This window comes from Podarcis melisellensis (genome assembly GCF_964234715.1).
Source record: "Podarcis melisellensis genome assembly, chromosome: 6".
In the NCBI taxonomy this organism is placed as follows: domain Eukaryota; kingdom Metazoa; phylum Chordata; class Lepidosauria; order Squamata; family Lacertidae; genus Podarcis; species Podarcis melisellensis.
In genome coordinates this window covers 22048300-22061374 of record NC_138538.1, presented here as the reverse complement: position 1 = coordinate 22061374, position 13075 = coordinate 22048300, and the positions used below count along the sequence as shown (strand labels likewise).

At 47.8% G+C, this 13075-nt stretch overlaps 1 protein-coding gene across 1 annotated transcript; it reads right to left on the bottom strand.

The window, feature by feature from the left end:
* Window positions 1-956: 956 nt before the first annotated feature.
* On the bottom strand, window positions 957-8544 carry KCNK15 (potassium two pore domain channel subfamily K member 15). The gene is made up of 2 exons (XM_081915230.1): window positions 8173-8544; window positions 957-1957 (listed from the first exon to the last, which is right to left on the bottom strand). Exons 1-2 carry the CDS (start codon window positions 8498-8500, stop codon window positions 1050-1052), a joined length of 1236 nt encoding a protein of 411 aa, XP_081771356.1. The 5' UTR covers window positions 8501-8544; the 3' UTR covers window positions 957-1049.
* Window positions 8545-13075: the final 4531 nt, after the last annotated feature.

Genomic DNA, 13075 nt, shown 5'->3' with positions numbered 1-13075 from the left:
GTGGGGAGTGGGAGGGAAGCAGAGCTCACCCCCAGAATGAGAACAACAAAAAAGGCACTCAATCCTGTAGGACGGTGGTTTTTCAACCAGTGTGTCGTGACACCCTGGGGTGCCTTGATTGATGGTCAGGGGTGCTGTGGGCAACACTGGCCTCTGTCCCCCTTTCCCTCCTCTGATGCCCTCTTGCATCTCTGCCTCCCCAAAGCTTGCACAGCTGTTTGTTGCAGCAGCCCTGGCTACAGGCTCCCCTGGTGAATGGTGCCTCTGGGGCTGGCCAGGGAGTGATTCCCAGGCCCCTGTGGGGCAGCGTGAGGAGGCACCTCTCTTTGGGGTGGGGGGGAGCAGCTCAGAGATCAGGGGCAACAGCAGGTGCTGCACAGAGGACTCCCAAGGAGAGGGGAGAGGAGAGGAGGCTGAGGGAACCCTCCACAAGGGATGGGTGAGGGGCTGCTAGCTCTACAGGCAAGGGGTGACATAACTGGGCTCCTGAGCCCCACAGGGGTGCCGCAGAAAGAATGTAGTTGGTCAAGGGAGCTGTGGACCCAAAAAGGTTAAAAATCTCTGCTGTAGGAGGTACATCTGTACACTCCTACAGTTGGGGGTAAAGGCAGGACAAACCTAGAATACCGGCTGCAATGATGTAATTGAGCATTATCTATGTATTTTCCCCTGAGGCAATAATTAGGGCTTTCTGCAGATGACTTGACAACTTTGATGCACTGTGGGGTTCTATTATTTAAGTCCCCTAAAATGCTTAGCTTCTCCTGCAATTGTTGTGACATACTCTGTTGATGGGAGAAGCTATTTTCCGTGACTCGTATTTTATAAAAGCAGTGCTCAGGCAAGTGCATTGTGGAGCTGGCAGCACCGCATGTTGGTAGCCATTTTGGGACGTGCCTGCAAAGGGAAAAGAAGAATAAAGGAGATGAAAGAAAGGCAACCAGAACAACCCGGCGTCTCAGTTAATAATTTATCATCAAAAGAAGTTCAGGAGCAGAACACAGCTCAGAGTAATAAAAAAAAAAGTCCAAAAAGAGCATGCACGTTTATCAGATAGACTTCCTCCTCAGCTGGGAGTGCTCCCGGCAGCTGGGACTATTGGACGACAGAGTGCTCCTGGGGGAAGACAAGCCAGTGTGGTCCTTACCGCCCAAGGAGACCTCCATGATTTTGTAAGAAATGGAATTGTAATATACAAGGTTGGTGTGGCAGTTGAAGGCCTCTGGTTGGGAAGGAACTGGGCTCCTGCTTAGCCGCGGCCGGTAGCACAGGCAGTTGCAGAAGGAAGGGACTCTTGTGGTGGAGCCTGAGGACTTCCCCCTCTGTCTCCCGGCCTCTTCCTGCATCAACGGCAGGAGGTTCATCTGACTCGTCCCGTCTTCGATGGGGAGCAGGAGGTCGTTCCTGTCCCGGTTCTCCTCCCGGCTGATGTAATTCCTGGCCCTCCTCAGAGACGCCCTTTCCTCCTCGTCCCGCCGCTCGTCTTCCGAGTTCATAATCAAAAACCGAAAGACGACCAAGTTGAGGAAAGCCCCGATGACCGTCAAGCCCACCAGGATGTACATGAAGCTGAAGGCGACGTAAGGGGGCTTCTTCTGCAAAGCTTCGTGCTTCTGAAGGGCCACAAAGTCTCCAAACCCAATGGTGGTCAAGGTTATGAAGCAGTAATAAAAGGCGTGGAAGAAAGTCCAGCCTTCAAAATAGGAGAAGGCGGCTGCTCCGATGCCCAGCGTCCCCATGCAGGAGAGGAAACCCACCACAACCATGTTCTTCATGGAGACAGTTGGCTGCCTCATTCCCAGGCACCTCTTTATTTTCTTCAGCACCATTCGGACCAGGATGTTCATGCGCTCGCCAAGGCTTTGGAACATCACCAGGGTGAGGGGAATGCCGAGGATCGCATAGAACATGCAGAAAACCTTGCCAGCATCTGTTCCAGGTGCAGCATGTCCGTAACCTGTGGCAAAAGAAGAGAAAACGTAAGCATTTCTCTAGATTGCATATTAATGAATGGAGAACCATGTCAACACAATCCTTTGTCACAGAATTATTCCCACCCCCCCAAAAAATGTTTTATTTAGTCCACTCCTCCAAGGAACTCAGGATGAAACACAGAAGCCCATTTTTGATCTCACAAAACCCTGAGAGACAGCGAGTGGCCCAAGCATACCCAGAAGGTTTCCTGGATGAATAGGGAGACCTGAACCCAGGTCTCATGAACCCAGTTCTGTATCTCTCCTCTGATTTTTTTGGGGTATTACTGTTGCTACAGGTCATCTTTCATCGGTACAGCAATTCTAATCCATTTTAATTTGCATGTTGCCCAGAGAACTCAGGTTATCAGCTGACCCAAAATATGAAATAAGTAAATGTAGGAATGAAAATCACGGGAGACGAGTAGTAGGTGTCATGTGAGAGGCGTCTGCCGGGAAAGCCCCGGGAACTCTCTTTTATTGAATATTACAAACATTGCCACAGGTGTGCTTGTGGCTGATTGGTTGATACAAACACAAAGAAACTTAATGCTGATTGGTTAACATACATACAAGGCGAGAATTACATGTGAGGGGTGGGAATTACATGTGAACATTAATCACCGGTAGATTAAAGGCTGGGAAACGAGGTTGGGACTAGGCAGGCATGAAGCCTCCTAATTAAATTGTAACTAAAGATTAATATAGCATAAAACAATTACTAATGATTGATCATAACATATAACAATCGAGTTCCGTAGATGTGGTCAGCTATGCATTGAGAACAGGTCATCATGATCTTAAGATGAACTGGGTTTGGAACAGGTTCATACAGTGTGTGCAGAAACAGAGGAAAGATTATAAGCGAGAGTTCCCAGAATGCAAGAGAAAAGAAGCAATGCTTCCCTATAATGCAACAGTTATGTGCAGAGGGAAAACATATGTGCAGAAGGAAAACTTCCCTTTAAGTAAATATTTGCTTTAATTGCATTATAGAGGTTCTCAAGCACATGTCCAAATTATCAGTCTGATGACCCCACATGTCCTAATTTTCAGCAGTTTTTCATATCACCCACTAAAGTCGCTTCTAATTTAATCAAGTGTAAGCTTCACTCGGTGTACTTCAGTTAGTATTGCCTTTGATGCGCATCATCACTGAATGAAACAACCACTCCAGGAGATAAGGTGAGCCATAGGGAAACCTGAGACTGCAGAAGGAGGAAATGTTAATGTTTGTCCATCGTCAATAGCAGCTTCCTGGGCCCCATTTTCAAAACAGTCAGATAAACAAGGAGAGAGGACCACACCAAGGTGGCTGCAATAAGCCCAACAGCACTACAATTCCTCGTGGCAGTAGTTCAGCTGTACAAGCCTAATGGAAGCTAGTAACCTCTGCAATACACAGAGGTAAAAGTAATTGGATGGACCATTACACTACAACTTGCTGTAACTGTTGTGGACAGAAGAGCCATCAAAAGCCATATTCTAGTCCCAGCAAATACAAACTCTACCATTTAAGCCTGTTTACACTCCATGAGATTAGCCCATCACACCAAACAACCTCCAAGTAACAGATCAAAAGCCTGACTCATTAAAGAGCAATCATCTTATGTTGTTGCCATTTTGCTGAGTTATGGGATGGAAGATGTTTAATAGTAATCGACCGTTTCTTTTATTCTGAAGATTTTTGATGCAATTTTCATTGAGCTTCCAACAGATTGTTTTAGATCTCATAAACTTGCCTTGGAAATACAGATGACAGACTTTAAAAATAAATAAGGTTTAAACCATCCCTGGAACGTCTATGACACATTGTAGCATATTTCAGTATATGGAAATATTTCTGATCCTGTATTATGATTCCTTCTGCCCTCGTAGCATCTAACAAGTCATTAAAAGCTATAATAAGAAAACAGCAAAAAGTAGTAGAACAAACAGGTCTCTCCCTCTCAAATAATGTGAAAGAGCCCTAGTTTTGCTGCTCATCAAAAGACAAGCAGGGACAAGGCCAGGTGGGCCTCTTTAGAAGGAGAAAGAATCCCACAAACAAGGATCAAATGTTGTGTATCTGCTTGCCGTTCCTCATGCAGGCATCTCATACCTTTCTAATGTAAGCACCTGCCAAACTTCAGATGATGGAGGGTAACAGAGCTCCACCTCTTGATGTTGACCTTAATTCCCGCATACGTTAGCAAACCATACACCTATGTAGGGGAAAGGCTGTCCATAACATAGCTGTCAAATATCTGATGCTAGACAAAGGCTAAGCCCAGAAAATGGTTTAAAGCAGCCTTTCCCTACCCTGGTGCACTCCAGTTTTCTTGGAGGACAATTCCCATCTACTGCAGCTATCATAGCCAATGGTCATGGATGACAGCAGTTGTAGTGCAAAACATTTGAGGTAGCCTAGTCTAGAAGAATGAGGGGTCTCTTCAAGCCCCTCTAACTAACAGCCCTACCCATATCGTTGGGTTACACTCCCATCAGCCCCAGTCAGCATAATCAATGGTCAGGAATGATGGGAGTTGTGGTGGGAGGGCCACATGTCAGCCACATTTGCTATAGACTATCTGGATGGAAGCCCACCTAGAAACCACATGCAAGTTGTTTTGAGTTCAGAGGATGGGTGTGGAATAGGTGTAATAATAGGGGTGGTGCACTTGGCTCCACATAGAACCCCTCCTGCATCTGTTGCTATGTTGACATAGTAGTCACCAGGAAGTTTGTCTGGAAGAAGACAAGCCATGAAACCAGGTTCAGATGACAAAGCCAAAGCATGGCTTGGCTCACAGCGGTGCAGGAGACCACACTTTCAAACGATGCTGTAGTTTGGCTTAGCATTGGCCAGCTCACTGGGCCAATGTTTTCACTGAGCTGTCCACCATGGCCCCAAGATCTGTTAAGTCTCACCACCAACACAGACCTCAGTTATTTCTTTACAATATTTATTAATTGCCTTTTGCTGCTCATCAGAAGACCCCCCCCCCCAAGCCAATATACAGTCACTAAAGATATGCGCATTTGGAATTTGGGGCCCAGTGTGTTTCGCTTAACACTTACATTAACCATCGCCTGCCATTTTGTTGCCCGCTCACCCAAGTTCGGAAAGATCCTTTTGGAATGCTTGTAGTTTTTTCCCACCACTACCCTGTCATCTGCAGACTTGGCCACTTCACTGTTAACCCCCAACTTAAGACCACTTGGGATTGTTAAAAAACAAACAAACGCTTCTCCCAATAGAGATCCTTGGAGGACCCCAATTGTTTGTTGTTGTTGCTTAGTCGTTTAGTCGTGTCCGACTCTTCATGACCCCATGGACCAGAGCACGCCAGGCACGCCTGTCTTCCACTGCCTCCCGCAGTTTGGTCAAACTCATGCTGGTAGCTTCGAGAGCACTGTCCAACCATCTCGTCCTCTGTCGTCCCCTTCTCCTTGTGCCTTCCATCTTTCCCAACATCAGGGTCTTTTCCAGGGAGTCTTCTCTTCTCATAAGGTGGCCAAAGTATTGGAGCCTCAGCTTCAGGATCTGTCCTTCCAGTGAGCACTCAGGGCTGATTTCCTTAAGAATGGAGAGGTTTGATCTTCTTGTAGTCCATGGCACTCCCAATTCTTACAGCTCTCAGTTAATGGACATGTCCATTTATTCCTACTCTCATCTTCCCTTTTTTAAAGTCAGTTACCAATCCATAAAAGGCCCCATCCTCTTATCCCATGACAACAACATTTACTCAGGAGCCGCTCCCCCTTGCCTCATGGCAGGCACACCTCTGGGTGCCAGTTTCCTACAGCAGAGACAGTCAGCAAGAGGACAAAAGGCTGCATGCTGCTGATGAGAGCATCATGCACAGCTGATGGGAGTGACACACGCGCCACAGCAATATGACGACAGCATGGCATGCCCATTTATTATGCCAGACGTCTGGAGGTCCGAAGCCAGCAGGACACTCCTGTTTCTTCTGATTTACCTCACCCCTTGTGGGAAAGTGCCATCATTGATGCTAACTGTACTTTGCAAAGAACAGGCAGTTCAAGATGAACATCCTGGATACAGACAACATGGACAGTATTTATATTTGCAGCAAATGGAGCAATTGCTTTTATAGTGGGATGAGAGGGGAGCTGCTATTGAACAATTGTTGTCCTTTCTTATTGCAATGTCTAAAAGGTTCTTCCTCCACTGAGGAGCAATAAAGAACTTCATAGTTGCTCACTAAAATGAATATTCAGGACACTAGCTCCCCAGACAGTGAATGGCAGGATTGTCAGTGACCCAAAAATGCCAGGGAAAGAACAGGGACAGGTCTGCCTGCTGAGTTGTTTGCTCCCTGCAGCAAGCACCCATAGGTGCTTGTTATCCATCTTCATGCCCTTAACTCTTCACCGGCTACTAGCCATAATGGCTATGTTCCACCTGCACTGTCAGAGGCATTGTGCCTCTGAATACTAGAATACAGGTTCCTAATGCTGGCGTGCTCATGTCCATCTTCGCAGCTTCCCACAGTTGGCCACTGTGCGAACAGGACTACATGGCCCATGGGCCTGACCCAGCAGGGATTGTCTGGAGTTCTTACATACTGACACCACATAATGCAGAGAGGCGAGGAACCTGAACCCCTATAGATGTTATTGGACTCCCACTGGGCCAGCGGTCAGAGATTACGAGAGTTAGGTGTCGGTGCAGAAATTATAGGTGGCGCAGTGGAAAATGCAACAAAAGTGAGCATGAGAGGATCTTGGTTGCTTTTAATGTGGCTGTGGAACTGCCAAACCCTGTGGACACTTGGTTTTATGTAGTGGCAATTTATGCTCATCTCTCAAGAAGCAAAAGTGTCCTCAAATTCACTTGATCGTTATGTAGTGGTATTGATGTGCTTGAAGAGAGTTGGATATCTGCCGAATGGGCAGTGCTGGCTCTGAAGCTTGGCTGAGAAATCATGTACAGTGGTACCTCGGGTTAAGAACTTAATTCTTTCTGGACGTCCGTTCTTAACCTGAAGCTGTTCTTCACCTGAGACACCAGCTAATGGGGCCTCCTGCTGCCGCCACACGATTTCTGTTCTCATCCTGAAGCAAAGTTCTTAACCCGGGGTACTATTTCTGGGTTAGTGGAGTTTGTAACCTGAAGCAGCTGTAACCCTAGGTACCACTGTATTTTGCCAAGAAAACTCTGCCCCCAATTTCAGGTGAAAGCTGGCTGTGGCTTCACAGTAATGGAGACAAAGCACTTGGTACGTACTTGCAGGTGCCCTTCACTATATTTGCTCCATGTTTTCTAGGGCTGAAGCCCAGGTTGAAATTTGACCCTGCTGATGCCCAGCCCATGTGGACTGAAGATAGCTCACGGTCTCCTGGAGGACCCACTGATCAATTTCTGCCAGAACATCTAAAGCTTGTTGGAACTTGGCTTCTTGCTAAGAACGATAGACTAGATGGAACTTGAGCTGGTCCAGCAAGCAACATCTTATATTCTTAAAAAGAGAATGTTCTACTCATGAGGCCTTTCAACATGTTTGGAAATGACATTAAGCCAGATGCGTGGAGAGGGTGAAAGATGGCACACACTGCTGCCACTCCTGATCTCCTGGGCATTCAAGGGCTCTCTATGCACAGTCTACACATGCACAACCTGAGCACATGAAGGCTGCCCCTCCCTACTGTATGGACCTTATGAAATGTAAGTTGCAGATCACACTACGGCAAAATGCATACAACCTGCATTGGTTCACACACAGAGCGAATGAAGGGATGGAAGTTCAGAATCAACTTCCCTTCTGCAGATTTCAGCCCAGCATGGTTAACTCTGGTGTAAAAATGGCTATGTTGACTAGGTTGATACAGGTTAAGTCTTTCCTGGTTGCAAAGATGAACCCCTGCATTGTACATCAGTGGACAGCGATGGGGATCTGGGGAGGTAGAGAAAGGGGTCAAATTGAGCAAGGCAGAAACAAGCCCACATCGACTCCTGGTCCAGGAGTGAGAAACCTGTGGCCTTCCAGATGTTGCTAGACTGGACTCCAACTCCCATCGTCCCTGGCCATTGACCACACTGGATGGGGTTGATGGGAGTTGGAGTCCAAGAACCTCCACAAGCTCTCCTGTCCCTGCCCTGGAGAGTGACAGAAGAGAGCCCGGCACACCCAGCGATGGGTTGCTTTGGGGGTCGCCCTAAATGGGAAGGGGGATCCCTCCGCGCACTCACCGATGGTGGTGATGACCGTGATGGCGAAATAGAAGGAGCCGGCGAACCTCCACTGCGTGCCGGCTCGGTGCGGCTCGGCCCGCAGCGCCAGGCGCTCGAACTCGCGGTAGTCCTCGGCGGTGAAGCGGTACTTCCTCCGCAGGCCGCTGCGCTTCTGCTCCAGGAGGCGCTTGTGGCCGATCTCGGCCTCCGACTCGAGCGCATCGAAGACGGCGGCGCCCACCAGCAGGTAGGAGAAGACGCACACGATCAGCGACAGCGTGCGCAGGTTCTGCCGCTTCATGGCGAGGCCGGCCGGCCGGGCGCCGCTGCCCCGGGCACAGCGCATCAGCCGCGGGGGCGCCGTCGCCGCATGGCACCGCCGCGCGGGGAGCTGCCGGCCTCGGCGGGCGACGGCCTCCTCGGAGCCCGGGGCATTCGCGGCACAGCCTCTCCCCGGAGCCCGCCCACCCCGGCTCCCGCTCACATCGAGGGTCGCTTCTCGCGCAAGCGGCGGCTACCGGGAGCGCCCCCCCTCCGGAGCCCCGGTTCCCGCGAGGCACCGGAGGCAGCTCCGTTCGTCCTCAGCGCCTCGGTGCAGCTCCCTCCTTGCGCCGATCGCAGCCACGCAGCTCCGGAGGCGAGGAAGAGGAGCCGGCGCTGCTCCCGCCGCTGCTCCCCGCGTGCTCCCGCCGCAGGGACTCGCCGGACCCGGCCACGCCTCCGCTTGCCAGCGCCGGCTGCGAGGAGGAGGGGCTGGCGCGCGGGGACGGCCCACACCTACCTACAGCGCACCCGAGGAGAAGACAAACGGATCGGTCCTCTTCCCACGGCCGCTCTCTGAACGACCCCCCTCGCCTTCTGCTCCTATGCGCGATGCTTTTGCAGCGGGGATTTAAGGCTGTCGATTCAGGACGAGGACAAGCTCAGAAACGGGATAAGATCCTAACCTAAGAACAACCGCCTTCTTTCTTCTTCTTTGGCGATCACTCGTAGCCGAGTAAGATTGTCTTCCATAAACACGGTTTTAACAATCCAGACCAATTCTGGATCCACACGTACTTCCACAGTGGGGACATTGGTTTCCGGGCGGGAGTTGATCACCGTTTGGATTTGCCAAGCGTGCCTTCCTCTTAGCACGTTTCTCCCATGCGTTCTGAGTTGGAGTGTTTTCAAAGCCTATGACACCTTTGGTAAAGGCTGTTCTTGGTCTGCTGCTTCCTAAAAGGATGCAAGAGGACCAGACCAAGAGCTCATCCTGTTCTCAGAGCCAGATCATAGAATCATAGAATTTGAAGGGACCCAAGGGTCATTTAGCCCAACCCTCTGCAATCCATGACAGATGGCTATCCAGTCTCCACTGAAAAACTGCCAAGGAAGGAGAATCCACCACCTCTCAAGGGAGACCATTCCACCTCTGGGAAACCTGGAAGGAGGACTTCCATCGGTCTCTCAGTTTGTGATGCCCAGCATGCTGTCTCCAACAAAGGAGATGGAACAGAGCCATTGCAGTTTGTAGCTATGGATCACATTCTCTGTGCCTTTGGCTAATACTCTTTTAAAGGCATCCAGAATTGTTGCCGTCACAAATGACATCTTGTGGATAGCTCAGTTGGTTAGAGCCTGGTGGTGCTGATAACACCAGTTTTGATGCCCATATGGGAAAGGCGCATATTCCTGCCTTGGACTAGATAATCCTCAGGGTCTCTTCCAACTCTACAGCTCTATGCTACTATGCCCTTGAGTCCCTTCCAACTCTATGATTCTAATATTGTGACCTTTTCCAACAGGGGAGTTGCTGTGACCCCTTGACCATTTTGGTTTCCCCTTTCTTACACTTTTCCAGCTCTGCAATATCCTTTTCAAGGTGAGGCAACCAGAACAATACCCAGTATTCCAAGTCTGGTCTCACCCTAAGAACATGAGAAGAGCCCTGCTTGGATCAGGCCAACGGCCCATCTAGACAACACTGTGTTCTCAAAGTAGTCAACCAGGTGCACATGGGAAGTCCCAAAACAGTAGCTCAGTGCAACAGCAGTCTCCCACTTGTGATTCCCTATCAGCCGGCAAATAAATTTGCACAACACGTTATGGGTACTGGCAGTTTATTATAAGCCCCTTTCCTAATGACTACTGTCATGAAATTAACCTTTTCCACTGCTGCCACTCACAGGGTCAACATCAGTAGTGAACTATCCTAGTCAGTCATGGCTGGTTCATGTCCCATTAGTGTATTTATTAAATTAGGGTGGGATTTTTGTTTTGCTCCAATGTGCATTATTTTACATTTGTTTACATTTGCCATTTTACTACCAATTCACTCAGTCTGGAGTTCTTTGCAATCCCTTTCAGTTGTAACCACCTTGAAATATTTTGTATTGTCAACAAATTGGCTACCTCACTGATCACCTCTTAACTCTGAATTATTTCTGAGCAAGTTAAAAAGCACAGGCCCAAATGTCAATCCTTGGGGGACACCACTTTCTACACCCACCCATGGACAGAAATGTTCATTTATTCCTACTCTCCACTTCCTATTTCTTAACCAGGCCATGGAGGGAAGGACCTGGCCTCTTCACCCTGCTGCTGAACTCGCTCAACTGCTGAACTCACTTGTTACCTTGAAGCTTTGTCACTGGGACTGAGAGACTGCATCAGCTGAGGCACCCCTCTTGCTCATGGAATGGACTCCTTCACTCAATTGTTTTTAAGTTTATAACCCTAGCTAGCTTTCTCCAGCTGCTAAGGCAACTAATTAGATCAGCAGGTTCTTGTTTGAAAAGCACAAGGAGGTGTGTGCCTCAACAACACAAATTCCAGTCAGGAGGAGTTTGATCAGAAGAGGTAATGAGATAAAAGAAAGTGCTTCTGTCAGTATCTTTTTTTAGCCCTATGCAGGTGTTGGATCATGTGCATAACTGATACATCAGCAGAGATGTGCATGCTATTTTAGGAAACGAGGACATTGCATAAATATTACTAATAAAAAATACAGTTTGAATGGGTAGAATAGGTAGAATAGCTCCAACTACATTTTGAAGTAAGTGAACTCATGCTCACATCACCTTCTAAAGAGTTGCCCCACTTCCATAAGACCATTAAGTCCAGAGTCTAAATTTACCTAACGGCATCATTGTATCCACTAAATATCCTCTCACTTCTTATGTAACAATAAGTGGGGGGGGGGGCTGAATATCTTTGCAAACTGGTTCCTCCTAATTATTTTCCCAGTTATTGTCACATAAGGCCTGGGGAAATGTGAGTTCCTATGGTGTCTGGAAGAACAAAGCTTACTCCGCATTTCACTGATATATCAAACTAAGTGGCATCTAATGATTTTAATCCAGTAGCAAAGTTACCAAATGCTATACAAGACTTATCGAAAGCTATACTAGAATGGGACTGCGCTGCTTAACATGCACTGTTGAAAAAGGTGCTAATTTGATTCATTTGAATCAAAGCCAAGATGGTGTCAGTATAAATTTAGCTCCCAGCTATTCTTGCTGATAGATAGCCCACTATCGTCCACACCCTTCTCCCACTCCCAAGCAAGGCTGCTAAGAGGTTGAAGGGTACCCCAGCACAAATGGATGCAGGTGGCACTGTGGTCTAAACCACTGAGCCTATTGGGCTTGCCGATTGGAAGGTCAGCGGTTCGACGAACGGGGTGAGCTCCCATTGTTCTGTCCCAGCTCCTGCCAACCTAGCAGTTCGAAAGCACACCAGTACAAGTAGATAAATAGGTATCGCTGCGGTGGGAAGGTAAATTGCATTTCTGTGTGCTCTGGCTTCCATCAGTGTTCCGTTGCACCAGAAGTGGTTTAGTCATGCTGGCCACATGACCTGGAAAGATGTTTGCGGACTAATGCCAGCTCCCACAGCCTGAAGCAAGATGAGCACCGCACTCCATAGTCGCCGTTGAGTGGACTTAACTGTCCAGGGGTCCTTTACCTTTACCTTTTTACCTTACTCCAGCACAATCCACCATGTGGTTAGACCATACATTCACCGTGTTTGGTATCTCAGAATGTGAGGGTTGATAACTTTTAGATCAATATTTTCCCTGCAGTTCCGTTTCTGTTGTTTTATAAACCATAATAGAGTAAGCAGATGGCTAGCTCTGAAAGAGGGGGAGGGGGGAGCCACTCCTCCATTTTTAAATACAGCTGGTTAAAAACCACCATGTCTTTGTGCGCAAGGGGGGGGGGAGAAAAAGTAACCTTCAGAACAACATTTTGATATATTAATATATTTGATATATTGATAAGCTGTATTTTAAGCCATATTTTAATTAACTGCTTGTTTGTTTGTTGTTTTTCTATTATGTTTTATTGTAATTCATATTTGGTGTTAGCCGCTCTGAGCCTGGACCTGGCCAGGGAGGGCGGGATATAAATAAATTATTATTATTATTATTATTATTATTATTATTATTATTATTATTATTATTATTATTATTATTATTTAGCAGCAAATCCCATGACATTCAGGACTTTTTATTATTATTTTAATGTAGAATGTCTGAATTTCAGTGACACCCCTCCTCACACACACACACTGGATGTATGAAGGTTGCCGCATACACTCAAAGGGCAGTGAGGCTGCAGCTCTGGCCCTGTCCTGAGGTCATGCACCTGTCCCCAGTGTGCTCAGGTGTGGGCACCTACAGGGAAAAAATAACCTATGACCATGGCAGATTTGGGAGAAATTGGAGAGTTGGAAGGGACCACAAGGGTAATCTGTTAGGATATAGTTCCGTTCCACCTTAAAAAGAACAGACATGACTGTAGTGTGCCACATGCCTGTTTACTTTCAGCACAGTCTGCTGGGAACTTCCATTTGTATATTGCTTTTGCTATACTGCTGTTGTGCTTGGACACAAAGGGAAGCAGACATGTTTTTTCCTTTGTTCCTGAACTATGCT